At 41.6% G+C, this 27880-nt stretch overlaps 1 protein-coding gene and 1 long non-coding RNA gene across 3 annotated transcripts in view; both read right to left on the bottom strand.

The window, feature by feature from the left end:
- The window catches only part of UBE2D2 (ubiquitin conjugating enzyme E2 D2), a 63800-nt gene extending 54155 nt beyond the window's left edge, over positions 1 to 9645 (bottom strand). The window contains exon 1 of one of the 2 annotated variants that reach the window (XM_059174753.1): positions 9035 to 9645. Coding sequence is in view for 1 of the 2 variants with exons in the window: in XM_059174752.1 (XP_059030735.1) it covers positions 9035 to 9058 (24 nt within the window). In the remaining variant the exon portion in view is untranslated. The remainder of the gene's footprint in view (positions 1 to 9034) is intronic. The other variant, XM_059174752.1, reaches the window with a different exon arrangement.
- A 4774-nt stretch (positions 9646 to 14419) lies between these two features.
- On the bottom strand, positions 14420 to 19345 carry LOC131832124 (uncharacterized). Its single transcript, XR_009353927.1, has 2 exons — positions 19239 to 19345; positions 14420 to 16797 (listed from the first exon to the last, which is right to left on the bottom strand). It is a non-coding gene; the product is annotated as an uncharacterized LOC131832124 (long non-coding RNA).
- Positions 19346 to 27880: the final 8535 nt, after the last annotated feature.

Below are 27880 nucleotides of genomic sequence, written 5' to 3'. Positions count from 1 at the left end.
TGCCATACAGAAAAGCCATTTCTGTTAGGTCTCCAAGGATGAATAAAGAATTCAGGAGGAGGGGGTGGGGTGAGAAGACATTCTCTGTATAAGGAAAAACACAAAGACTAAAGGAAAATTATTCTGAAAATGATCAATAAGAACTATTTGAATTACAGCAGTGTTTGTCATGAAACACTAGTATATATTACTAGGAATAAAGGTGGCTATATTTTTTGTCCTAAATTTTATCCACTTTTAATACATGCTTCTAAGAAATACTACATATTTCTACAGATTTAAGGCAATAATTTGCCTCAAGAAACTAGAACATAAAGCAAACAATGTCCATCTGTGCTGTGATGCACAAACAGCATTTAATCATGGGTATTATCATCTATTTGACTTCACCGATCTATATAGTTTCTTGTCCTAATTCAATATATATTTGAGATTTAAGCAAAGCTTACTATATATTAAGTACTCCTACGATACTAACCCATTCCTCATAGAGTTGTAACTAGAATATGAAAGGTCTTTTTTAAAGATTTTATTTATTCCAGAGAGAGTGAACACAAAGCGGGGCGGGGGGGGGGGGAGAAGACAGAGGGGAAGGGAAAGACACTTAATCAGACTCTGCTCTGAGCACAGAGCCTGATGGAGGGCTCGATCCCACCATCATGAAATCATGACCTAGGCTGAGAGTTGGATCCTTAACTGACTGCACTACTGAGGTGCCCCTAAAAAAAAGGAATTTTTTTTTTTTTTTAATTTTACGTATTTGTCAGAGAGAGAGAGAACAAGCAGGGGAGCAACAGGCAGAGGGAGAAGCAGGCTCCCTATCCAGCAAGGAGCCTGATGCAGGACTCAATTCCAGGATCCTTGCCAAAGGCAGATGCTTAACCGACTGAGCCACCAAGGTGTACCTAAAATATGTAAGTTTAAAATGAAAAAGTCCTTTGAAGGCGCCTGGGTGGCTCAGTTGGTTAAGTGTCTGCCTTCAGCTCAGGTCATGATCCTTGGGGCCAGGGATCTAGCTGAGTTGGGCCTGCTTGGCAGGGAGCCTGCTTCTCCCTTTCCCTCTGCCATTCGCCCCCCAACTCTACCACCCCACCTGTATTCTCTGGCTCTCTCTGTCAAATAAATGAATAAGATCTTCAAAAAAAAAAAGCTCTTTATTAAAAAAAAATAAAAGGGGCGCCTGGGTGGCTCAGTGGGTTAAGCCTCTGCCTTCAGCTCGGGTCATGATCCCAGGGTCTGGGATTGAGCCCCGCATCGGGTTCTCTGCTCCTCGGGGAGCCTGCTTCCTCCTCTCTCTCTGCCTGCCTCTCTGCCTACTTGTGAGCTCTGTCTGTCAAATAAATAAAATCTTTTAAATAAATAAATAAATAAAATATAAAGTCCTTTGAATCTTAAGCCTCCCAAATCAAATTATTTTAAAATAAACATAAGCATATTTTTTAAAATTAGGTGACCTGTCTACATCTACCCATGGGACAATTAATAATGTTGGTAATAGCCTAACTGCATGAATACTGCCAAATATGTAGTTTGTATTCTTTTGCTACACTGTACCTATTTGAAACAAATTTTTATCATACTGTAATGAAAACAACATACAGTAACACATTTAATGCAGCTCTTCATGAAGATCTCTTTAATCATTTCAGAAAAATACCACTTCGGGGCACCTGGGTATCTTGGTCAGTTGAGTATCTGCCTTTGGCCTGAGTTGTGATCCCAGAGTCCTGGAATAAAGTCTGGCATTGGGAATCTCTGCCCAGTGGGGAGTCTGCTTTCCCTCTATCCTTCACCCTGTTCTTGTGCTTTCTCTCAAATAAATAAAAAATCTTAAAAAAAAAAAAAGAAGGAAGAAAAATACCATTTTTAGTTTGCGCCTTCACAATAAAATGACAACAATGTTTCATCTCGGTATTTTTTTTTCATCTTGGTATTTTTAAAATTTACCTAATTTTGTGCTTCTGAGATTAAATTTTGATTACAAATTTTAACTCATTTACCCAGGACCATTTGTGCTATCAATCTTAATCCAAGTGTGCACTGTTTCAAGAACTCTTACTTGTATCCCTCAATAGTGTTAGTTTGAAAAGCATTCTAATAAAGTTGAGAAACACTACATATGAAGGAGAAAGCAGTTTATCTTCAGAACCTAAGGGAAATGAGTGATAACAATGTGACTGTGACAAAAATCAAATAAAAACTGAGCTGTTGGGGTACCTGGGTGGCTCAGTGGGTTAAAGCCTCTGCCTTCAGCTCAGATCATGATCCCGGGGTCCTGGGATCGAGCCCCGCATCGGGCTCTCTGCTCAGCGGGGAGCCTGCTTCCTCCTCTCTCTGCCTCTCTGCCTACTTGTAATCTCTGTCTGTCAAATAAATAAAATCTTAAAAAAAAAAACAAAAACAAAAACAAACTGAGCTGTCCGTTGAATCCAGCAATTAAGTAATCACCAGTCACCACTAAGGTGACTGGTCCCAGAACCATGAGTAGACTATTCTTTTAAGCAGTCCCAGAACAGTGAGTAGACTATTCTTTTAAGAATTTTGGCACTGAGGGACGCCTGGGTGGCTCAGTTGGTTAAGCAGCTGCCTTCGGCTCAGGTCATGATCCCAGCGTCCTGGGATCGAGTCCCACATCAGGCTCCTTGCTCTGCAGGGAGCCTGCTTCTCCCTCTGACTCTGCCTTCCACTCTGTCTGCCTGTGCTCGCTCTCACTCGCTCTCTCTCTGACAAATAAATAAATAAAATCTTTAAAAAAAAAAAAAGAATTTTGGCACTGAGAGACGCCTGGGTGGCTCAGTCGCTTAAGTCGCTGCCTTCGGCTTAGGTCATGATCCCAGGGTCCTGGGATCGAGGCCCACATCAGGCTCCTTGCTCAACAAGGAGCCTGCTTCTTTCTCTGCCTCTACCTGCCGCTCTGCCTATTTGTGCGCTCGCTCTCTCTCTCTCTCTCTCTCTGACAAATAAATAAAATCTAAAAAAAAAAAAAAGAGAAAGAAAGAATTTTGGCACTGAAATGCCAGAGATGGGAGGAATAGAGAAGTGGAAGGAATCCGCTATAGTGGACTAGGAAGTTAAAAAGTTTTTTTTGCTATTGTTTTTTAGGATGGGATAATCTTAAATAAGCTTGGATGCTGAAGGGGCTTAGAAGAGACTGGAACTAGGAGAGCAGAGACAATTACTCAAGAGCAAGGACCTGGCAGGAAGAACAGGGAAGCATAAGTTAGCTTGACAAAGGGAAAAGTATAACTTTTGCAGAGACAAGGAATAAGAGTGATGACTAAGGTAAATTTGGAGTAATGGCTGGCTAGAGTCAAGACTGCATGAATCTGAATCTTGGCTTTTCTTACCATACCATATAATCACAGGCAAGTTTGCTTATTTCTCCAAGTGTTTTCCCATATAACCTGGAAGAAAAGAATTCTCATAGGGGTTGTTCAGAAAATTCACTAATTCTGAAACTGATTGAGTACTATAAAGATAGCAGCTACAGAGTTTAGTTTTTGTTTTTGTTCTTAAAGGCCTCAAAGGAAATCTAAAAGAATTCATAAAGATTTCTACTTTCTCTGTGGAATAGGTAACTGCGTCACCAACTCACATTAAAACAGTGTTTAAAGATGTAAAACAGTGATTCTTAATCTTGCAGAGATTAAAAAACCCATTTAATTCTGATGAAAGATATATGGAGGACTGAACATTCAAACTTTATATAGTTTTAGGTGAGACACCTCTTCAACAATAAAAAGAGATGTCGAAGAAAAGATCTTCTGGTACCAAGGCACAGTTTGAATACCCAACTATTTGAACAAAAGAAAGACTGTGTCCTTTAGATGTACATACCTAACAGTTACATAAAGGTACATGGTAGGCCAGAAAAGACACCAGACATAAGTCAAGAAACCCAGGTTCTTGATCTAGCCCTAGAAAGTCGCATGGCCTTTTCAGACAGTAGCTCTGAGATGTGTTACAGTTCTAACATTTTAGATTCTATTAATTGACATCTCACTTGACTCTGAGACAGAAGAACAAATGGTACTTTATTTTCCTATGTCATAGTTAAATATGATTTTGAAGGTTAGCCTGGGAATCTAACCACCAAAATTTTAGTTCTACAGAAAAAACAAGTATGCTCCTGCATTTCTGGGATGAAGCTGCAGAGGTTTCTGGCAGCATCATGCATGAGTCAGGTATTCCTATCCTGGGAACTGCCTAGGATATTTTAGCAGCCCTTTCTCTCTCTGGACTAAAATATCCAGAATTGGACTTTGTCAAAACTTCCTCCTTGTCAGTCAGCAGTACAGTAATACACACTGAGAGAGTTTAAAGCAAACCTAAATTAACAGTTATCCTTCAATGATGGCTGTTTAAATTAACATTTTTTTTTAAAGATTTTATTTATTTATTTGACAGACAGAGATCACAAGTAGGCAGAGAAGCAGGCAGAGAGAGGGGAAGGGAAGCAGGCCCCCTGCTGAGCAGAGAGCCGGATGTGGGACTCGATCCCAGGACCCTGAGATCATAACCTGAGCCGAAGGCAGCGGCCTAACCCACTGAGCCACCCAGGCGCCCTAAATTAACATTTAAATAGCAACCTGGAAGAGCCAAAGAAAGTTTCTCAATCCAATGAACTTATTTATGCAAAGCAAAGAATCATTTCTTAATGAATAATTAAAAAGAAAATCTTCCCAGAGATTCTAAGAACCTTATCTTTTGGAGTAAGAAGGTATATCTGCTTTCTAAGACAGACCTAACCTAATTCCAACAGCCATTTTCAGTCAACCATCTATTAAAGTTCACAATACTCCACAGAACAATTTGATAATTTGTTTTGCTGTTTTTATAGGAATTCACTTTACCCTTACATATGATTAACTCTAACATATGGTATCACACAGTACAGTATTTTAAAAAAATACTTTTTTAAAGATTTTATTTATTTATTTGAAAGAGACAGAGAGAGAAAGGGAAAAGGGACCATGAGCAGGGGAAGAGTAGAGGAAGAGGGACAAGGAGAGTACCTGCTGAGCTCGAACCCAGGACCCAGGGATCATGACCTGAGCTGACAGATGCTTAACCCGCTGAACCACCATGCACCCCTAAAGTAATTATTTTTTATATTTAGTACTATTACAGTGTTACAAAGTTAAGAATCATCCTTTTGTAATCTCCCAATCTTAAAACATTTCGAAAGTATGTAGTATACAGAAAGATGATTCACAACATGAAACAGAGCATAATGAAAAGGAAGATAAAAATTCCACTGTGGGATCAATGCTTCTATTAAATTGGCTTTACCTATGACCTTACACATAACCAGGTAAAACCTCAGGCAAGGAAGTTAATTAATAGTTTACAAAAAACTACTTAATCTTGCCCATCTACAGAAAGCAATAAACTTCTGAAACTTTAAAAAAAGATAGCAAGTATAGTTTAACTGATTTAAAAATGGGGAGTATTTTTTTATCCATATACTCCCTGATTGCTTACTGAACCTCAATCTTTTAATTTTAATTCACAAATCAAACTGGTAACTACCAACCTACCAGAAATGTGGTATTGTTTTTAATTTGAATTGGTTGCCGAAAATCTGGACTTGTGGCTTTCCTTTTAAAGGGGGATAAAGGGAAGATCTGGCAACCCTGGGCCCACAGATCCTGGTAATAGCAACATTTGGAGAGAGCAGGGTAGCAGCTGCCCTCTTCTGATAGCATATGTAATTTCTAGTCTCCCCCAATTCTCTTTGCTCACTTTGGTTACCTGCTTGCTTGGCCTTTAGAGCCATTAGAATTTGAAATCTTTATTCTACTGAGGTGTTTCTTGCCCCCCCCCCAAAACTAGCTATAAAAATCTTTATCACAGAAACAGAATAAATCAAGTGACCATCCTAGCATTAAAGCCATATATGCTAAATGTTAATTATAAATAACAGGATACCACTAAAATATACACGGCACTATTACTATTAAGAAAATAGCTTTCAGTATCCTAACTTTGGTCTGTCTTCAACTCCTTAAAGAATCAAGACATTCAGTCTTTTATCCTTCCACAGAATAAATAAATTAACCGTGTTTCAGTATTATGATACTCTAAGAGTACCCTAAAGCCTCCTGTATCTGTATAAAAAAAAAAGAAGAAAAACAGGAAGTAAAAAAGGTTTCTGATCAGTCAAAGAGACCACACAGTTCACAGAACACACGAAGCCCTCGTCACTCAGAGCCTACTGGGTCTTATTTTAGACATAATTTTAATAAGCTCCATGATCTGGTTTCCCAGCCCACAGCAGATGAGATGCAGCCAACTGGAATAGGGCTGGGGGTGGTGCTGCAAGAGGCAGACACTCAAAGCATCAAAATCAAAACTGAAGACCTATAAAGTCAGCAGAAAACCTCAAAACACAGCAGGTTAGGACCATTTGGTATAGATACAAACACACCCAGAGGGTCCCAATCCCTGCACAGAACTACACTGGATATTCATAATGACCTTCTCTGGTACACTCTGTTAAAGCATAGGTCAGGAGACTTTAAAGTGTGTATCAAAATAAAGTCCATCAAAAGCTTCTGCCAAAAAGACAATGCATTTATAGGACGGTCAAATTCACAGAACACTATTTCCCTGTTAAAGAAACAAGATATTGCATTCCTAAAGATGCCACATGTCAAATTTATTTGTTCTCAGCAAATTTTATTACAACCCAGATGCAGCAGTTCAAGATATCGAAAGTTAACAGAGTATTTAAGTAGAACTATTTTTTCAGAGAATGATAATTGGGAAGGTTCAAGATCAAGATCAATTATATAAGCCAACTAAGTTTTTTGGGGATTCCATTGTAAATACATTACTAGGGCCAAGAAGATGGGAAGGACTAGTCTTATCCATACCTAGGTAAGGCTACATTCAACTCAGAACTGGTATTACACAGATAATTTGGGGAAAAAATATCTATTCTGTTTTCACAATCTTATTGACTAGTATACCAAAAATAAATTTTATTTTTCTAATCCCTGGCAGTCTCAGAAGTTGAACCATACTTTGCAGAGGGCTCTAGGTTATAAACCAGGGGAGGAAAGACGAATACTGTTTTAAAAGTTCAAAGTATCATTACCTAAACTTGGTTTTCCCTATTAAAATTTTTATAAGAAGATATTTTAGAGAAGATCTAGAGAATATGTAGTAACTCAAAAGAAACCACATTACTGAGGAAAGTATATTAGAAGATTAAAATACATGTTTTGAGTTACCTTTTTCTCTGAAAAAAATCAACTTATCAATTAATGTAGAGATTAAAGGGTATTTTTTTAAGGGTATATTTCTTGATCTGTAAGTTACCACACACACTCTTCTTCAGGTTTTAAAATAAGAACAGGAGGAGAGGGGAAGTTTAAAAAAAAAAAGAGCACAGTCTTCTACAGCTATAATCTCAAACTCTCACACTGATAGCTTCCCAACTAGACCATATAAGAACCCAGTTAACTACTAAAAACCTTAAAAATACATATATATTTTTATTTGGATGATGATTCCTCAGTGTGCTCCTGCCCCTTAAATAGTTCCTTAAAAAATCTTCCGTGAAGTTTCAAGCTCCTTTTAACACATAACCTGCTTCATTTTAATAGAAGATTTACTCTGTCTGAAGTCTGCCCTTCTTCATTTGTTAGAAATCGAAGAAGTCCAAACAAGCTGGTAAGGATCTAACCTAACCTAAATTTACAGTAACTGTTGGGATTAATTCCACATTAAAGGTCTCTAATCATGAAAGAAATGAAGACCGACTGCAAACTGAAGTGTTTTAGTTCTCCGACAGTCTGCATTTGCTCTGAGTTTAGGGCAAGGTATTTGTTCTATTCCCCTTGCATCTCCATCCTATTCCTCCCTATGGATAACCCCAGGATCTCCTTGTAAGTGGCTAGAGATTTAAGAGAGCTTCTCCAAGTAAAACACCAATCAAAAATCACCAGTAGTACTTCCCCACTTTTAAGAAAGTGGCACCAGGAGTTTTACAATATTGGTGGGACCCTAAATTTTAAGCCAAGCCCATAATATAGACGCAGTATAAGGAAAATCTTCATACAAATAATTGAACAACCCTTCATCTTAAAGGGCAAAGACATCCTTTCTAACGGAAAAACGGAGCAAAATTCCTTCTAAATTAAAAGGATCTCCCTAAACACATCACGTAATTTAAGCGTTAAAATCCACTGCATGAAGATACTGTAAAAGGAAACTTTGTGTAATTCCTTCAGTGGTCTTCAACGTTCAGGTTTCTATCTCTACCCTTGAAAATTCAACAGCTTCCATTCCCGTAAAAGTGTAGTTTCTCACTACATTTGGCAACCTCGAAGAACAAAACGCTTTTCTTTCCACTTCCCTGCTCTCTCAAAAGAGGCATGTTTGGTTTTTTGTTTTGTTTTCCTTCCGAACTTCCTACTCTTAAGTTTCTGGACGAGCAGAGTGGATGGACCGAAGTGTGCGGCCGCCAAGAGGTAAGTGAACTCAAGAAATACTTGTGGATCGAACAAAAAAGCTTCCTCCGTCTGCCTGAGACATGGGCTCCAAGCTCGGCAGCTCTGTGGAGGGAACCAGAGCAGGTGGGCGGGTGTGGGCGGGAGGGGGGTAGGGGGACACCGGCAGACTTGGGGCGAGGAGCCCTTTCGACTTCTGTCAATGGGGCAGCTCAACGCACCAGCCTCAGCTCCCCCTCCCGGCATGGCCGGACAATGGCCCTCTAGTGCAGCAGTCCCAGGCCGGGCAGAGGCCCTGGGACTCCATACCACGCGGGGCCTAGAAAGAAGACCAGGGAGCAACGCTGAGCGGGCTAGCGCACCTCCGGCCTAAGCGCGGGTTGCGCGCCGGGGCCTCCACGGGCGCCATCACTGGGAGTGGGGTGTGAAGGGCGCCCGGCTGGACCATCGCCGTCGGCAGCCGGGTCCAAAGAGGCCGCGAGCCAGGCGGAGGCGACGGCGGGAAGTGCAGGCCGCAGCCTGCTCAGCTGGCCCGCCCAGCGGCCGGAACCCTCAGCCGACCTCCGGCCGCTTACCTTGTGGATTCTCTTCAGAGCCATCGTGGGAGGCGGGTGGCGGTGGCCCCCGGGGCGGGGACGGGGACAGGGGAGGGACGGGGAAGGGGCGAGGGGGCGCGAGGCCTCCTCGGTGATCGCGGGTCGGCCGGAGAAGATGGGGAGTTCGGGAGCGCGGGTCCGGCAGGACGGACTGAGGGCCGAGGCCCACTTGGCTCCTGAGCCTGCCGCAGCGGTCACCGCATCACCCGGCGGCGGCCCCTTTATGCGCTGCCGTCCGAGCCGCCGCCGCCGCTACCGCTGCCGCCGCCGTAGCTACCTCTTCCACCTAATCTCAGCGCCGCCTCCTCAGCCGCCGCGGATCCCTCCGCCGGAGAGCAAGAGCCCAGGCCTCGGGCTCGGCCGGCGCCGTTCAGTGGGACAGCCAGAGGGACTGCCCGCTGCAGGTGGACCGAGGGACGCGCGGGCGGACGGGCGGGCGGCGCCGCCGGGGTGGGGCCGCCGGAGCGCGGGGTGGGCCCAGGCCGAGGGGCAGGTCGGGAGGCGCGGGGATTGGCGGGCTAGGGGAGGGAGGGCCGGACCGCGCCGGCGGCGGAGGGATACGGGCCGCCCCTGTGAGTATCTTACGTGCCGTCCCCTTCGCCGCCTCGGCCGCCGACAGGATGACGCCGCGAAGCGAAGGGGAGAGGTCTCGCGAGATTCGTGGAGCGGACGGTAGATGCTCGCGCGCTGGGACTCTCGATTCACTTGGCTCTGGTACCCCACGCATATGTCATCGAAGATCCATAAACGTTTAAAGGTGAATGTTTTCCAAATCACATGGTCAGCGCCAAAGCATAGACTGACCCGGAAGGAGGTACTTAGATCCAGGGCAACATTCCCGTAGGAGGAAGGGACTTGTCCAAGGTCACACAGCTCTACAGAGGCAGAGCTGGGACTTCCTGAAGTCCACGGTCTTATCAGATCCCTTTCTAGAAGCCAGGTGGTAACAGCCTGGGCACCTGCTGGGAATGTATTTCCTCAGCATGCCTCAGGCATCCCTGAGACGACCTTTCTAAACAAGGCCCCAGCAGATTGACAACTTGAATGTCTCTTAGCCACACACATGTCACTTGTAGGAGAGGTACCCAGACCTTGCTCTGCTTGGTGAATTCTTAAAAACACGGACTGCATCAATTACCTCAAAAAACGTGCAGGAGTTAAAACCAACCGTGTGTTTATCAGCATCAGGAGCAAGCCTAGAAAACTTATTCTGTAGTTGCTTTTTAGGAGGTAGAGGCAAAAGCTAATTCACTGAGCAACTAGTATGTGTGGAGCCATAAGAGATATAAGGCCAGGCCTAGGCTGGGAGGTGCTTCTTTGGCTGGAGACACACTGGAGAATAAAGATTATTTTCCTGGTGGGTGATACCCAGATTCTCAAGTCCATCCCAATGTTTTCTTTCTTTCTTTAAAGATTTTATTTATTTGATAGAGAGTGTGCACACAAGCAGGGGGAATGGCAGGCAGAGGGAGAGGGAGAAACAGGCTCCGCACCCGGCAGGGAGCCCTTTTCCGGGCTTGATCTTGACCTGATCTGAAGGCAGACGCTTAACTGACAGCCACCCTGGTGTCCCCATCTTAAAGTTTTCTGATTCTAAAACTATGTTCTTCACTCTATCTGGAAGAGACCTTGGAGCTCATTGATTCTAACCTAAATTTAGAGAAGTTTTAGAAACTGGAGCTCCTAAGGGAAAGATCCTGCCAAATGTTACATAGTAGGTCAGTGGCAAAATTTATATTGCCTCACCTACTTGAGTAAAGGTTGGACCAATAGGGTAGGCCAACATGGGCACAGCTAATCAAAGGAGGGAAAAACTGCATCCAGTCATCCAAGGTGGGTGTATTTGAGCTTGGAGGTGAAGAGGAACATTACATAGTCCCAAATCTTTTCTTTCTAAGAATTGTGATGGAATAGGTACAAAAATGCCCATTGGTCAGATTTTTCAAATCTTTTCTTCAACAGTTAAGGTTTTGTGTTAGAAAAATTATGTATTTGTTGCAAGAAATACAGATAAGCAAAAAGAAGGAAATAAAGCCAACCATACTCTCATCATTTAATGATTAACCATTTTGGACATTTGGTTTATGCCTTCCAGTCTTTTTTCCTTACATATAAATACCTACTTTTATTTGAAAAAAAGTAGAATCATGCCATAATACTATTTGGTAATCTTCTTGTTGTTTAAAAAAAAAAAAAAAAAGAATTGTATGTATTTAAGTTCTACAACATGATGGTTTGAAATACATAAACATAGGGGCACCTGACTGGCTCAGTTGGTAGAGCATGGAACTCTTGATTTGGGGGTTGTAACTTCAAGCCCAAAGTTGGGTGTAGAGATTACTTTAAAATAAAATATTAGGGGCTCCTGAGTGGTTCAGTCAGCTAGGCTCCAAACTCTTGATTTCAGCTCTGGTCATGATCTCAGAGTCATGGGATCAAGCCCTGTGTTGGGCTCCGTGCTCAGTGGGGAGTCTGCTTGAGACTCTCTCCTCTCCCTCACCCTCTCTCTCTGCCCCTCTCCCTACTTATGTGCCTGCACACACTGTCTTTTAAATATGTCTTTTTTTTTTTTAAGATTTTATTTATTTGTTTGACAGACAGAGATCACAAGTAGGCAGAGAGGCAGACAGAGAGAGAAAGGAGGAAGCAGGCTCCCTGAGCAGAGAGCCCGATGCGGGGCTCGATCCCAGGACTCTGGGACCATGACCTGAGCTGAAGGAAGAGGCTTTAACCCACTGAGCCATCCAGGTGCCCCTCAAATTTATCTTTAAAATTTTTTTTAAATATTAAAACACAAAATCTATATAGTGAAATGTTTATTACAGTCAAAATAATGAAAATATCTGTTGCCTTGCCTTTTTTTTATGGTGAGAGCACCTGAAATCTTTGATAATCACATTTATAGATTTTATTTTATTTTAGAGAAAGGGGGGGTGAGTGAGCCAAAGGTGTGGGAGGAGCAGAGTGGCAGAAGGAGAGGGAGAGATAATCTCCAGCAGACTCCCTCCTGAGTGCAGAGCATAATGTGGGCTGGATCCCACAACGCTGACATCATGACCTGAGCTGAAACCAAGACTCCGGATGCTTAACCCCACTAAGCCACCCAGGTGCCCCTTAATAATCTACTTAAAAAAATTTTTTTTAATATTTTTAAAGATTTATTTATTTGAGAGAGACAGACAGAGACAGAGAAAGAAAGCATGAACAGGGGGGATGGGAGAAGGAGAAGCAGACTTTTGGCTGAGCAGGGAGCCCGATGTGGGACTCAATCCTGGGACTCTGGGATCATGACCTGAGCTGAAGGAAGACCCTTAACAATTGAGCCACCTGACACCCCAATAATCTACTTTTAAGTAAACAATATATAGTGAATTTTCCTGTGTCAATACACATTTCCACCATATTTTAACGTCTAAGATCATGTAAATGGACCATATTCATTTAACTGGTCATATTTGGGGGAACGTTGCTGTTTCCAGAGTTGTTTCCAATTTTTACTATTAAAGATATTACGATAGTGGATGTCCTGTAGTTAATCTTTGTACAATTCTAGGAATCCCTCTTTAGAATAAATTTCTAGAAATGAAATTGCTGCATCAAAGAGTAATAAGATTTTGCAGGCATGTTCATGAGGAATATCACTTTATAATTTTCTTTTTTTGTAGTTATCTTTTTCAAGTTTTCATATCAAGCTTATTCTAGCCTCATCAATAAATTGGGAAATGTTCACTCTTCTTTATTTTGAAAGACTTTGTGCAGGATTGTTATTTTTCCTTCCTTATATAAATATCTGGTAGTATTCACCCATGAAGCCATCTGGCCCTGGAGTTTTCTTCACAGAAAGTATTTGATAATAAATTCAATTTCTTTAATAATTATGGGGCTATTTAGATTTTTCTTTTTTCTTAAGTCCATTGTGATAATTGTGTTTTTCAAGGAATTTGTTCATTTCATTTAAGTTGTCCAATTTATTAGAATAAAATTACTCATAATATTTTATTGTTTCTTTTGGTATCCGTAACATCTATAAAGATGTTCCTTTTTGTGTGCATGATGTTGGTTACTTGTGTTTTCCCTTTTTTTCTTGATAAATCTTGCTAGGAAGTTATCAATTTTATTAATCCTTCCAAGGAACCAACTTTTGACATTGTGTTCTTTGTCTATTTTCTATTTTATTGATTTCTGTTCTTATTTTTATTTCTCCTACTTATTTTGAATATAATTTGTTCTTCTAGCCTCTTAAAGTAGAAGTGTAAATCACTGATTTTATACTTTTCTTTTTTTTAAGTATAAGCACTTACTAATAAAACATTAAAAGCACACTACTGGGGTGACGGGGTGGCTTGGTTGTTTGGGCATCTGCCTTCGGCTCAGGTCATGATCCTGGAGTCCCTGGATTCAGTCCCACCTTGGGCTCCCTGCTTAGCAGAGAGCCTGCTTCTCCTTCTGTCTCTTGTCACGGATGTGCATCTCTCTCTCACATGCACACTCCCTCTCTCTCTCTCTTTCAAATAAATAAATTAAATATTTAAAAGCACACTACTTTTGTTGCATCCCACAATTTTGATATATTTTGTTCTTGTTTTCATTCTACATAAAATAGCTTCTAATTTCCCCTTTGACCAAGGGTTATTTTCTAATACGTTGAAATTTTCATCAGTCATCAAGGAGATGCAAATTAAAATCATAATAAGATGCCATTTCACACTCACTGAAATGGCTAATTCCAAAAATATTGATGAGAATAAGTGGTGGCAGGGACGTTCAACAGTTGGAACTCTCATACATTGCTGGTGAGAGTATAAAATGCTACAACCAGTTTTGAGAACTATCTGGTAATTTTTTTTAAGATTTTATTTATTTATTTGACAGACAGAGATCACAAGTAGGCAAAGAGGCAGGCAGAGAGAAAGAAAGAGAGAGAGGTGGAAGCAGGCTTCCTGCTGAGCAGAGAGCCTGTTGGCGGGGCTGGATCCCAGGATGCTGAGATCAAGACCTGAGCCGAAGGAAGAAGCTTTAACCCACTGAGCCACCCAGGCACCCCTGTCCGGTAATTTCTTATAAAATTAAACATACATCTGTCATATGTCCCAGCAATTCTACTCTTAGGTATTTACCCAAGAAAAATGAAAACATATGTCCACAAAAATACCTGTACACAAATGTTCCTGATAGCCTTATTTGTATATAGCCCAAAAGTGGAGACAGTCCAAATGTCCATCAGTAGGAGAATGAGATGACAAATTATGAAATTCACACAACAGAATTTTACAACAACAACAAAAAAGATGAACTACTGACACACTCAACAATATGAATGAATCTCAAAACGATGATGTTAAGCAAAAGAAGAAAGACACTAAAGAGTATGAACTGTACAATTTTATTTACATAAAGTCCGGAAACAGACAAAACTAATTTTTGGTGTTTGAAGTAAAAAAAAGTGGTTGCCATTATTGGGGAAGCGATTTGTCAACAAAGGGATCAAGGAAATTTTCTGGGATAAGGAAAATATTCTATATATTCTTTGGAGTGAAGATTACACAGGTATATATACACAATTATCAGGACCTCTGGAACAGAACATTAAAGACCTGTGCATTTTGTTATATGTTAATTGTATGTATATATATGCATGTTATATATATAATAAAATAATACTGAATTTTGTATGCAGAATTTCTAGGTCTTCCTATAGAATAGATCTCTCCTAGGGACGCCTTGGTGGCTCAGTCAGTTAAGCATCTGCCTTCGGCCTAGGTCATGATCCTGGAGTCTTGGGATAGAGCCCCGTGTCTGGCTTCCTGCTCAGTGGGAAGTCTGCTTCTTCTCTGCCTCCTTTTCTCTCCTTCTTTCTTCTCTTCTCTCTCTCCCCCTGCTAGTACTCTCTTTCCCACTCTCTTAAATAAATAAATAAAGTATTTTTTTAAAAGAATAGATTTCTCCTTGGGGTGATTTTCCCTTTTTTCCTCCCAGTCACTCCACATGGATCTTAGAACCCTCAGTTTACCTTCCATTATCCTACTAAAATTGTGAGCACACTGCATTCGATCTCCCCTTTTGGCTGTTAACCCAATAGGTCAAGTATGATAGCATTTAAAGCTTTCCTTTGGCAAAGCATTCCCAGAGAAGCTGATTGCTATGTACTGAGTAGAGTACAGCCCAATCAATTTGGGAACTCCCTACTTTTAGATATCGCCCCTATAGGTGAGTTCATTGTCTCTTATTAGAATGACTGGAGAAGGAGTATTAGGTAACCAGGAATTGATTTTATAGCTGCATCAATATGATCCCTTTTTGTGATATTTTCAGGTGTACTTTTCAAACATTCCAAATTATTTGAGATAGTATCACCATTCGAGGCTATTAGAGGTTATCTATTAGAGCCAAATCCATTTCCTTGGAAAGCTAGCCCTTGTGTATTTCAAGTAGCTCTTTTTTTGAAGGTCAGAAATCAGAACAGTGGTCCACCAAAGGAATTGTACTCAATTTTACACCCTTTTCAAGCAGTCACTCTCTCATCATATCTGGTTTGGGGTGTGTTCTGCTACCAGCGTTTATCCTGTTGTTGGAGTCTGTCCCCATATCCATGCCCTACTTCATAGGAATTGCTAACTAAAAAAACGACACTTTCTTATGTTTGTTGGCAGCCTCGTTTTAGCCCAAAAGTCATCTTTCAGGAAGCTTTCCTGACCAGTTCCTGAAGCTTAGGTTAGGGGCTCTTAGATTAAAGTTCTGCCATCAGAGATTGATCACACTTTATTGTAATTGTTGGACAACTGTCTCCTTCAATAGACTTTCAGTTTCTGGAGAGCAGAGATATCGTCTCTTTTGTTCCTCTTTTCATCACCAGTGCCTGGCATATCAAAGACACTTGTTGAATGAATTCATGAATGACTGCTGAATAATGAGCAGCCCAAGAAAACCTCCTTTATACTCACAAGTTGTTGGGTAAGACAGTTGCTCCCTTAAACAAACAACAAACAAAAACACTCCACGGTATGCCAAGACTTTATGTCACAGAGCTACAGTCTAAACCAGGTGTAGAGGGGCTCAAAATCTCTAGCAGGAAAGAGAAATACTGTCCCTACTCTGTCCTTGGAGAAAATATCATTATGCAAATGTGGACTTCTTCCAGGTGAAATAGTCTGAATAAAGGAGTTGGGCATACTTGAGCTTCTTCCTTTGCTGAGAGGTAGTGTGGTGCCGTGACATGGTGATTTAGAACCAGGTCTTTGCCATCAGTGGGTTCAAGCCCTACTCTGCTATTTACTCATAGCATGCAGTTTGTGCAAGTTATGTGACCTCTGGAAACTTGGTTTTTCTTGTCCATAAAATGGGGATAATATTACCATCTTCAGGGGATTGTGAGATTAAATAACAAAAGGTCGATATAAAGTTCCTGGCCTGAAGGAAGCGTTCACCAAATATTACTTATTATGATGATGATATGATAGTTTTCCAGAGAAAACGCAGTATCAGAAAACACTGGTCTCAGCCAATCATTTTCCCTTGAGAGAAGTCGACAAGCTCAGTCCCTGTGAAGCTGGGGGAGGTGGGTCTGTTTTGGGCTCCCAGAGCCCTCAGCCATGTCCTTTTCCTGTGGCCCCTATGGCTGGAATGAGACTTCCTGCAGGGTCAACCCACACTCTGATAGGTGGCCATCTTGAGGCTTTCAGCCTGGAAAACCAGCAGCCAGGTCATTCACTCTAAAGACAGTCCTCCCGAACTCCCTCTGTATCCTAAAGAGGAGGTGGGAAGATAAGGAACACTTGAATGAAAGGCTACGCATATACAAATTGTCCACCAATTCTCTTACTCATTGACTTTTTTAAAAAGGCTTTTACTTATTTGAAAGGCCCGATAGAGAGAGAGAGAGAGAACACTGTACACATGAGTTGGGGCGGGAGGAAGCAGGGTCCCCCCTGAGCAGGGAGCCCGATGAGAGGATCCCCAGGATCCTGAGATCATGACCTGAGCCAAAGGCAGACGCTTAACCCACTGAGCTACCCAGGCGCCCCTCTCTTATTCATTATTATTTGGTATTATTCAGAGAGAAAGATTAAACAATTTTAAAAGGTGACTCTGTTTGTTTTAAGTCTACTTCATAAATAAAAAATTTACCTAGCTGTGAAAGTGGCTTACACAGCAAAGGACGTGCACAGATCCTATAAATTTATCGTGTACATGTGTTGTGCACATTAGGGGGAGATTTGTACAGATAAGAACAGAAAAGGACACCAAGTTCCAGAAGAGTATGGGACCCTGGGAGAGAAGGACACGGGGGCTGTCCTGGAGGGGGAATGGGAGGGTCTAAGGACAATGAGGCAGAAGAGACCACAGAGCCTAGTAAAGTCCGGAGTTCTGAGGACTTGGTTCTCACAGTCTGTAGCTTAAAAGGGACCAGCCTCTTCACTGCTGGGAAGCAGAAAAGGACCCAGAATTTGAAACCCAATGGCTTTAGCAGCAAACAAGATGTGTAGTACATCCCTACTTGTGTTCTCAACAGTGTGTAGAGATGACAATGACACAATATAGATGATATGTATGTATATGCAGAGAATAACATCTGTATTTGGTGGTTATCTGAGAGGGAATTATGAAGGACTTTTGCTTCCTAAGCCACACATTTCTGAAACGTCCAGTGGTTTATACTGAGCATGTATTATTCTTATATAAAGTGAAAAAGAGTTTTAAAATCCAATAGCACCTAAAAAGCGAAAACTTGAATATGACCTAACTAGTCATCAACTGGGAGAGGTTAGAATATTGATCACAGGGCGCCTGGGTGGCTCAGTGGGTTAAGCCGCTGCCTTTGGCTCAGGTCATGATCTCAGGGTCCTGAGATCGAGCCCCGCATCGGGCTCTCTGCTCAGCAGGGAGCCTGCTTCCTCCTCTCTCTCTGCCTGCCTCTCTGCCTACTTGTGATCTCTCTCTGTCAAATAAATAAATAAAAATCTTAAAAAAAAAAAAAAAGAATATTGATCACAGATTCATCCTACAGAATACTATGCCAGCCTGAAAAGTATGAGTTAGATCAATATGTCCCATTATGGAAGAAATAGCAAAATACTGTTGGGTTTAAAAAAAAAAAAAAACTGTAGTGAAATGTAGTTGATACAATTCCCTTTGGATGGGTAAAAATAAAGCCTCAGTGATGTATATATATAAAAACCATAGGCTTGTGCACTTGAGATTTGCACAATTTAAGTTACAACTCAATAAAAATTTTTTTTAAGATTTTATTTATTTATTTGACAGACAGAGATCACAAGTAGGCAGAGAGGCAGGCAGAGAGAGGAAGGGAAACAGGCCCCCTGCTGAGCAGAGAGCCCGATGCGGGACTCGATTCCAGGACCCTGAGATCATGACCTGAGCCGAAGGCAGTGGCTTAACCCACTGAGCCACCCAGGCGCCCCTAAAAAAAATTTTTTTTTTAATCTTCATGAAATTCTGTTGTCTGTGTCTGTGTTTGTGTCTGTGTGTATATGTGTTAGTATGTGCACAGAAAAAGATCTAGGCAGACGCTCCTGGCTGGCTCAGTGAAAAGAACCTGTGGGGGTGCCTGGGTGGCTCAGTGGGTTAAGCCTCTGCCTTCCGCTCAGGTCATGATCTCTGGGTACTGGGATCCAGCCCCTATGGTGCTCTTTGCTCAGCAGGGAGCCTGCTCTCCCCCCACCCCCACCGCCTGCTTCCCCCCACCAAACCATCTGCTTTCCTCCCCGCAACCCCCTGCCTCTCTGCCTACTTGTGATCTGTCAATTAAATAAATAAAATCTTAAAAAAAAAAAAAAAAGAAAGAAAGAAAGAAAGAACCTGTGAATATTGACCTACAGGCTGTGAGTTTGAGCCCCATGTTGGGTGCAGAGATTACTTAAATAAATAAACTTTAGGAAAAAGATTGAGACAGATGAAGACTAAATTTTTAACAGTGATTACTCAGTTATTCCTGGGGAACTACATGGGGAAGGCGAGGGAAGATTTCTTTTATTTTTTGCTTTACAGACTGCCTACATTATTTACATTTTAAAATACTGAGCATGGTTTGCTTTTGTTATTAAAAATAACAACAAAAGAAATAGGAAAGAAATTCTTTGGCTTCCATGGGGTTTCCTAAATCACCCCATTGATGCTGCTTTCCCTCCCACTTCGTGGGTAAGGAACATGAAAAATGAGAACATACCAAAACCTTCAGGCCGGTCGTGCCCAGTCTAGATAATGGTGTTGCTGATGGCCCTCCAATTTATACTGAGGACACTGAACTTGTTGGTTGAAGTCCATCCTGATTAACCAAGAAAGCAGAGAAAACTTTAATGCTATGGTTTCGCGATCTTGTAATATCGGCACTCCTTTGGGGAAAGAATCGGGATTCAGCGGGGAAGCTCCGCGTGAACGTTATCACTTTTTTTTTTTTTTTTTTTTTTTTTTTTTTGACAGAGAGAGATCACAAGTAGGCAGAGAGGCAGGCAGAGAGAGAGGAGGAAGCAGGCTCCCTGCTGAGCAGAGAGCCCGATGAGGGACTCGATCCCGGGACCCCGAGATCATGACCCGAGCCGAAGGCAGCGGCTTATCCCACTGAGCCACCCAGGTGCCCCGAACGTTATCACATTTTAAAAGTCTATTGTTACCGACGCCCTAGAAGCATGCCTTTGGAAAGATTCTTGTTCCAGTAAAAGCCAGCCATTGGACACCAGGCACGGGGACCCTGGTAGGCGAGGTTGGTTTTGAGAAGCTTCCGCCAAGCGGGAGAAAGCAGCCTCTACTATGCGGCCCCTCCCTCCAGCCTCCAGCAAGGTTTTGAGCCGTGTCCAGAGGGGCGGAGCCGAGCACCCCCACCCTAGGCGGTCGCACAGCGCACTCCCCCTGCAGCCCGTCTCGCGCGCAATCCAGGAGCCACGCGGATTTAGACGGATGGTTGGGCCATCTTCAGAAAGGTGAAGAACCAAAGATAGGAACATCAAATGGGGCAGGGAAAGGGGCCGCACCCTGCCGAGCTTCAACCTCCAAAATAATGGTGGTAACTAGTGGATCACGCACGTCCATCATTTAGGTTTGAAAGAGGGGGTGACTTGCGGAGTTTATCTTTTTTTCCAAAAGTGAAAATTTCTTTAATATGTTTCATTATAAAAGTAACATGTGTATTGTAAACGAGTCAAACGATACAGAATAACAAATGGTTTGTGTCTGCCTAAACTTTTTGGTTGTTGTTTTTATTATTATTATTATTTTTTAAGATTTATCTATTTATTGGAGGGTGGTGCGGGAAGGGGCAGAGGGAGAGGGAGAGAGTCTCAAGCAGCCTCCCCACTTAGCGCGTGTCTGTCCAAACTTTTTAAAAAGATTTTATTTATTTGACAGAGAGAGAGATCACAAGTAGGCAGAGGGGCAGGCAGAGAGAAAGAGGAGGAAGCAGGCTCCCTGCTGAGCAGAGAGCCCGATGCGATGCGGGCCTCCATCCCAGGACCCTGGAATCATGACCCAAGCCGAAGGCAGAGGTTTAACCCACTGAGTCACCCAGGCGCCCCTGTCCAAACTTTTTAATGTAATTATTGTATGGCTATATATACACACAGTATGACATAGTGGTTAAGAATACAGGCTGACTTTGACAATCAACCATTAACCTGGACCTCAGTTTTCTCAAATACAAGATGAGGATAATAATAACTGCTACTTAAAATGTTTTTACGTAAGTGGACTCATAATACACTGAAGGGTCTCTACATTCACTGTTTCTAACTTTATTTTTGAAATATTTATAGATTAACAGAAAGTTCCAATGTACCCTTCTAGTGCAATATCAAAACCAGGAGATCGATGCTGCTATAATGTACATATCATTTAGTGTCATTTTATCCCATGTGCATATTCTTGAAACTACCGTCTTTTCAATCAACATGCAGAGCTATTCCATTACAACAGTGATCCTCATGATGAGACCTTTTCATGGTGACATCCACCACCCTCCACCCCAACATCTCTAACCCCTGGCAATTACTGATCTATTTCTATTTCCCAACTCTGTAATTTTGTCACTTTAAGAGTGTTATGTAAATGAAATCATACAGTATGTGACCTTTGAGTTTGGCTTTTCTTGCTCAGCATAAAGACCTTGAGATTCATCCAACTTGGGTGTATCGACTGTACCAACATTAGTTCCTTTTTGTGTAGTATTCCATTCTATAGTGTACTTATTTATTTTTTTTTTTTTAGAATATCAACACTTTGCAATCTCTAATGAATTAATTGATTGAGGCATGGAGCATACATGGATGCTAACTTTTTAGAAAGAGACAACCAGACACTATGAGCTTTCTTTCTTTCTTTTTTTAAGATTTGTTTATTTGGGAGAGAGAAAGAGCACACACACAAGCAGGAGTGGAGGGAAAGGGAAAAGGAATCTCAAGCCAGCTCCACGCTGAGCGGGTAACTGATAGCAGGATTGGATCCCATGATCCATGAAATCATGACCTGAGCTGAAACCAAGAGAAGGACAATAACCAACTCTACTACCCAGGCACCCCAACACTGGGTTTTCTGTTATAAGTACACCACACCAGTTATGCAGTAGTCTTTTTTTTTTTAAAGATTTTATTTTTAAGTAATCTATATACCTAATGTGGGGCTCAAACCCACAACTCTGAGATCAAAGGTTGCATGCTCTACCAACTGAGCCAGCCAGCCACCCCAATCTTGCCATCAAATTTCTACATTCAACTCTAAAGTAGCAGGAAGAAGAAAGGAAATCATGTCAAGACTACCCCTTGCAGGGGCACCTGGGTGGCTCAGTGGGTTAAAGCCTCTGCCTTCAGCTCAGGTCATGATTCCAGGGTCCTGGGATCGACCCCCCCGCATCAAGCCCGAATCGGGCTCTCTGCTCCGCAGGGAGCCTGCTTCCTCCTCTCTCTCTCTGCCTACCTCTCTTCCTGCTTGTGATCTCTGTCAAATAAATAGATAAAATCTTTAAAAAAAAAAAAAAAGACTATCCCTTGCCAATGCAACAAGGAAAATCCGGATTGTGAGGAACTGCATGACAAACATCACAATTTCTTCAGCAAATAAATTGCAAATGAGCACATTCTCTCTCTCTCTCTCTGTCACACACACACACACACACAGGTGGAGGAAACTTATAAATCAAGGGAAATTTAAAAATCCCCGTCAAAAACTTGTACATACTCATAGAACATTATTAGTGATAGTCAAAAAATGGAGATAATCCCAGTGTTTATCAGCTATGAATGAGTAAACAAAACATAGTACATTCATACAATGAAATATTGCTTAGCAAGAAAAAGAAATGAAGTATTAATACATGCTACAACATAGATGAAGCTTGTAAGCATGAAAATGAAAACCTTGTAAACATGACCAGTGAAAGAAACTAGTCACAAAGGACCAAAAATTGTATGAGTCTATTTATATGAAATGTCAGAATAGGTAATTCCATAGAGATACAAAGCAGATAGGGAGAGAAAAGAGAATTGGGGAGTGATGGCCAAGGGGAGGGAGTTACTTATGGCGGGGGGAGGACAGTGTTCTAAAACTGATTGTGCTGATGGATGTACAAGTCTGCAAATACATTAAAATCTATTAGATTATACTCTTTAAGTGGGTAAATTGTATGGTATGTGTATTAATAAAACTGTGAAAAAAATATTTGAGAAGCATATCAATCAATCATAATGTGTGGACCCTACTTAGATTCTGATTCAATTAAAGAAGATACCCGTGATAAAATTGGAAATTGGAGGGCACCTGGGTGGCTCAGTGGGTTAAGCCTCTGCCTTTGGCTCAGGTCATGATCCCAGGGTTCTGGGATTGAGTCCCACATCAGGCTCCTTGCTCAGCAGGGAGCCTGCTTCTCTCTCTGCCTCTGCCTGCCACTCTGCCTGCTTGTGCTCACTCTCTCTCTCTCTGTTACAAATAAGTAAGTAAATAAATAAAATCTTTTAAAAAATATTTTATTTTTAAGTAATTTCTATACCCAATATGGAGCTTAAACTCACAACCCAGGGATCAAGAGTCACATGCTCTACCGACAGAGCCAGCCAAGTGCCCCTGTGGTGATTTTTTTGTTAGTGTTGTTTCTTCCAGAGATACACACTGAAATACTTACAGATGAAATCAAGTCTGGGATTTGCCTCAAAATAATATAAGAAATAAGTAAGTGGGAATAAAAATGAAGCAAGACTTCCTATGAAGTAGTAATTGTTGAAGCTGGGTGATGAATGCATGAGGGCTTATTATAATCTGCTTTCTTTCTACCTTTGTCAATGTTCAAAATTTCCCATAATAATAAAAATGCATATCAATAAACATATTTTCATGTCAATACATGAAGACCTACTTCATGCTTTTTAAGAGCTGCATAACCTCCCATATTTATTTAATCAGTTATCTGTTGGAGGACATTTGAATTGTCTCCAGATATTCAATATACTAAATAATACCTCAGGAAATATCCTTGTACAAATGTCTCTGCCCAAGTAACTGACTATTTCCTTAGAATAAATTCCTAGAAGTGAAAGTGCTAGGTGGGAGGATGTGCATGTTTTAGATTTTTTACATATGGAGAGATTGTTCTCTAGAAAAATCCGTGAGGTTATCTGTTTCCTGATGCTTCCAATAATACGTTGGTCATTAGCAAGACTTTTCTTCTTTTTGTTTAAGTTTACTGCAATATAACTTATATTCACTCATTTCAAAGGTACAAATCAATGATTTTTGGTATATTCATAGAATTATGCAAACATCCCAGGAACTAATTTCAGAACTCCTTTATCATCCCATATCTAGTCACTCCTTCATCAAACTCCCAGTCCTACCAAACCATGAATCTACTTCCTGTCTCCATAGATTTGCCTTTTCTAGATGTTTCACATAGACAGAATCATACAACATGTTCTTTTGTGTCTGGCTTCTTTCACTGAGTATAATGTTTTTGAAATTCATCTATGCTTTAGCATATATCAGTATTTTGTTCCTTTTATTGCTAAATAGTATTCCATTGTATAGATACACCACATTTTGTTTATGCACTCATCACTTGTTTAATACAGTTGATACATTAATTGATTGATAATTGATACATAATTAATTGATACATTAATACATTTGAGAAACAACAGAAATTCTGTTTCCACTTTTTGGCTCTTACAAATAACACTGCTATGAACATTCACTTGCCAAATCTGTGTGGACTTATGGTTTCATTTCTCCTGGGTAGATTGCTGAAGGTAGAATTGCTGTGTCCTCTGAACATTTTAATTCAGCATTTTGAGAAACTGACCACATTTTCCAAAGCAGTTGTACCATTTTACATTCCCACCAGCAGTGTACGAGGATTCTAGTTTCTCCACATTGTCACCAATCCTTATCTGCTTTTTAAAAAAAATTATTATTAAGCTAGGGATGCCTGGTTGGCTCAGTGGGTGGAGTATGCTACTCTTAATCTCAGGGTCATGAGTTCAAGTCCCACATTGGGTATGGAGCTTCCTTTAAAAAAAAAAAAAAAAAATATATATATATATATATATATATATATATATTATTATTATTATAGTCATTCCTAGTAGGTGGCATCTCATTGTGGTCTTGATTTACATTTCTCTGATGGTTAATAAGGTTGAACATCTTTTCACGTGCTTATTGGCTATTTGTATGTGTTCTCTGGAGAAATATCTAGTCAAGTCCTTCACTCATTTTTAAAATTGTATTGTTTGTCTTTAATCCATTTATTCTTTGCCAGTGTGAGAGGTGAAAAATTGTTTCCATTTACATTTATTTAATTACCATTAAATTGGACACCTTCTCACATATTTATTGGCCAAATATATTTTTTTATTTGAGAATTTTCAGTGTTTATAAGAGCTCATTTTTTTTTTAAGATTTTATTAATTTATTTGACAGAGAGACAGCCAGAGGGGGAACACAAGCAGGGGGAGGAGCAGAGGGAGAGGGAGAAGCAGGCTTCCAGTTGAGCAGGAAGCCCACCTAGGATCATGACCTAAGCAGAAAGCAGAGCCACCCAGGCATTCCTATATAAGAGCCCCCTTTTTTTTTTTTTTAAAGATTTTATTTATTTATTTGACAGAGAGAGATCACAAGCAGGCAGAGAGAGAGGAGGAAGCAGGCTCCCCGCTGAGCAGAGAGCCCATGCGGGGCTCGATCCCAGGACCCTGGGATCATGACCTGGGCCGAAGGCAGCGGCTCAACCCACTGAGCCACCCAGGCGCCCCATATAAGAGCTCTTTTTACATGAGAAAAGATTAAACCTTTTTGGGAGGCCTGGATGTCTCAGTTGGATGCTTCTGCCTTTGGCTCAGGCCCTGTCCCAGGGTTCTGGGATGGAGCCTTGCACTGGGCTCTTGCTCAGCGGGGAGCCTGCGTCTCTCTCCTGCTCCCCCTGCTTGTGCACTCTCTCTCTCTATTAAATTAAAAAAAATTTAAATTAAAAAATAAAGCTTTTTAATTATTTTTAATGTAATTTTATTTTACTTTTTTTTTATTTGACAGAGAGAGAGCGTGAGACAGCCAAGCAGGAGGAGCGCCAGAGGGAGAGGGAGAGAGAGAAGCAGACTCTCCTTTGAGCAGGGAGCCCGATGCGGGGCTCAATCCCAGGACTGTGAGATCATGACCTAAGCCAAAGGCAGATGCTTAACCATCTGAGCCACCCAGGCACCCAAACCTTTCTTATACATGTTAAAATTACTTTCCCAAATTTTTCATCTGATGACAGCAATTGTACATGCCATTTTTACACAAATAATCCATACAGCTCAGGGTAATTAGGTTACAGACCAACACTTGAACCTGCCCAAGAACACCTAGTAATGGGTCCTAAAGTCAGCTGATCTCCCCATGACGTTCACCATGCTCTATCCTCTAGCCATACTGAAGCAACCCATTGAAGCCCCTCTCCCTTGATTATGGCATCAAGCTCTGCTCCAGAATAATCCCCTGCAAAGAGATACAAAGATGATAAGACTTTTACTCCCAACTCACCCTCCTAGCAAGGACCTGAGTAATCTCATTTATTGAGCACCAACCAAGTATTCCAGACACTTTGCTTCAGCACCGTATATAGATCATTATCTCTATACTGTTGTGTTCCTCAGGTAACAGGTGAGGAAATGAAGCTGGGGGGAAGGGGGCATTAACTCGCACAAGGTCACAGAGCTAGGGAGTTGTGCAGCTGGGATTGGACCTAGGAGTTGTGTAGCCAGGATTGCACAAATGAGATAGACTCCAAGGATAGTGCTTTTGCCCACTGAGCTACCTTTCTGCAAGTTTTGTAGCCACTGCTTTCTGTTGGCTTCAGGTGTGCTTGAGAAGAAAGGCCAAAGAGCCAAGGCTGGGAAATATCCACCCAGTGAATATTTGACATTAGGAAACAGACTGGAGATTCAGAATCCTACTGCCCCACACTGAAATGAAGGATGATTATTCTCAAGGATGCCTCAGTTTTCTGTCATTCTTTCAACAAATAGTTCCTGAGCATTTAAGAACCCCTGAACTATGACTGGCACATGTCAGGTGATGGGCCAATAAATATTTGTTCCATGAATGAATAGATGATTGAGTAAATGAACAAATGGGCATCTCCTATGTTCCAAGCATTGCGCCAGGGTCTTGGGATACAGTGAATAAGACTGACTTAAAGATGCTCATGGTTAAGTGGAACCATGATATATAGGGACCATAATATACAGAAACATGATATATAGGAAATAGATATATAGATGATATAGGAAATTATAATCCTGAGACAAATACATAAGAGATTATAATCCTGTGGGATAAACACTATGGCATCAGCAAAAACAGCAATCGTTTTTACTGCACTTTGACTCTAAGCTTTGCCTCATTTAAATCCTCTTGACTACCCTATGAGGTGAATACTATTTTTATTTTGTGGACGAGTAAATAGTTTCCAGATGAAGTAGAGATAGGCACAGGGACCTAAGCAGCACAATGGAGGGGTCCTAATCCAGCTTGTGGATTTCAGAGGAGTCTTGGAAGGGAAGACATCTAACTTGAAGCCCAAATTAGAGGTAGGAGGTAACCTGGCCTGGGCAAAGAGAGGCCGCCTTTCCAGGCAGAGGGAAAGCATGCACAAAGGCCTGTGAGATAGGGGGAAATAGCTGTGGCTTCTCCTTCTGCAGCATTACCTTTCATGGTTTAGAAATCCCAGGGCAATGTGCCTGGGTGGCTCAGTCAGTGAGCATCTGGCTTCGGCTCAGGTCATGATCCTAGGGTCCTGGGATTGAGCCCCACATCGGGCATCGGGCTCCCTGCTCGCCAAGAAGCCTGCTTCTCTCTCTCCCACTCCCCCCCTACTTGTGTTCCCTCTTTCGCTGTGTCTCTCTCTGTCGAATAAATAAATAAAATCTTAAAAAAAAAAAAAAAAAAAGTCCCAGGGCAAGCACCTGCTCTGTGCCAGCTCTTCCCATCTTCCCCCAAAGACCTTTCCGTCATCTCATAGACCATAGCCTGCAACCGGAGTGCCCTTTGAGACCTCCAAACGTTGCCAGGCTTCTGGGAATGGGTGGCTGAACTGAGGCCTGTCATACTCACAGGGCAACCAGAGCAAGATCACTGTGGCCACCTGCTGACACTAAACCCAGACAGGAAGTCAAGCATGTGTGTATGTGTGCAAGGCCCCTTGGTGAGCCACCCCCTCCCCTAAAACTATCACTTAACATGGCCATCAGAAGGGAGACAAAATCCTTCTTGCAGTCTAATTTCAACCGTTTCTACAGCCTGTTCAGCTCCCTCGCTTGAGTTCTGTACTGAGGAGATGTAATTTTTTTTTTAAATTTT

Source organism: Mustela lutreola, chromosome 5 (assembly GCF_030435805.1).
Source record: "Mustela lutreola isolate mMusLut2 chromosome 5, mMusLut2.pri, whole genome shotgun sequence".
NCBI lineage: Eukaryota > Metazoa > Chordata > Mammalia > Carnivora > Mustelidae > Mustela > Mustela lutreola.
Note: the sequence above shows the minus strand (reverse complement) of the source record. Positions and strands in the feature narration are given on the sequence as shown.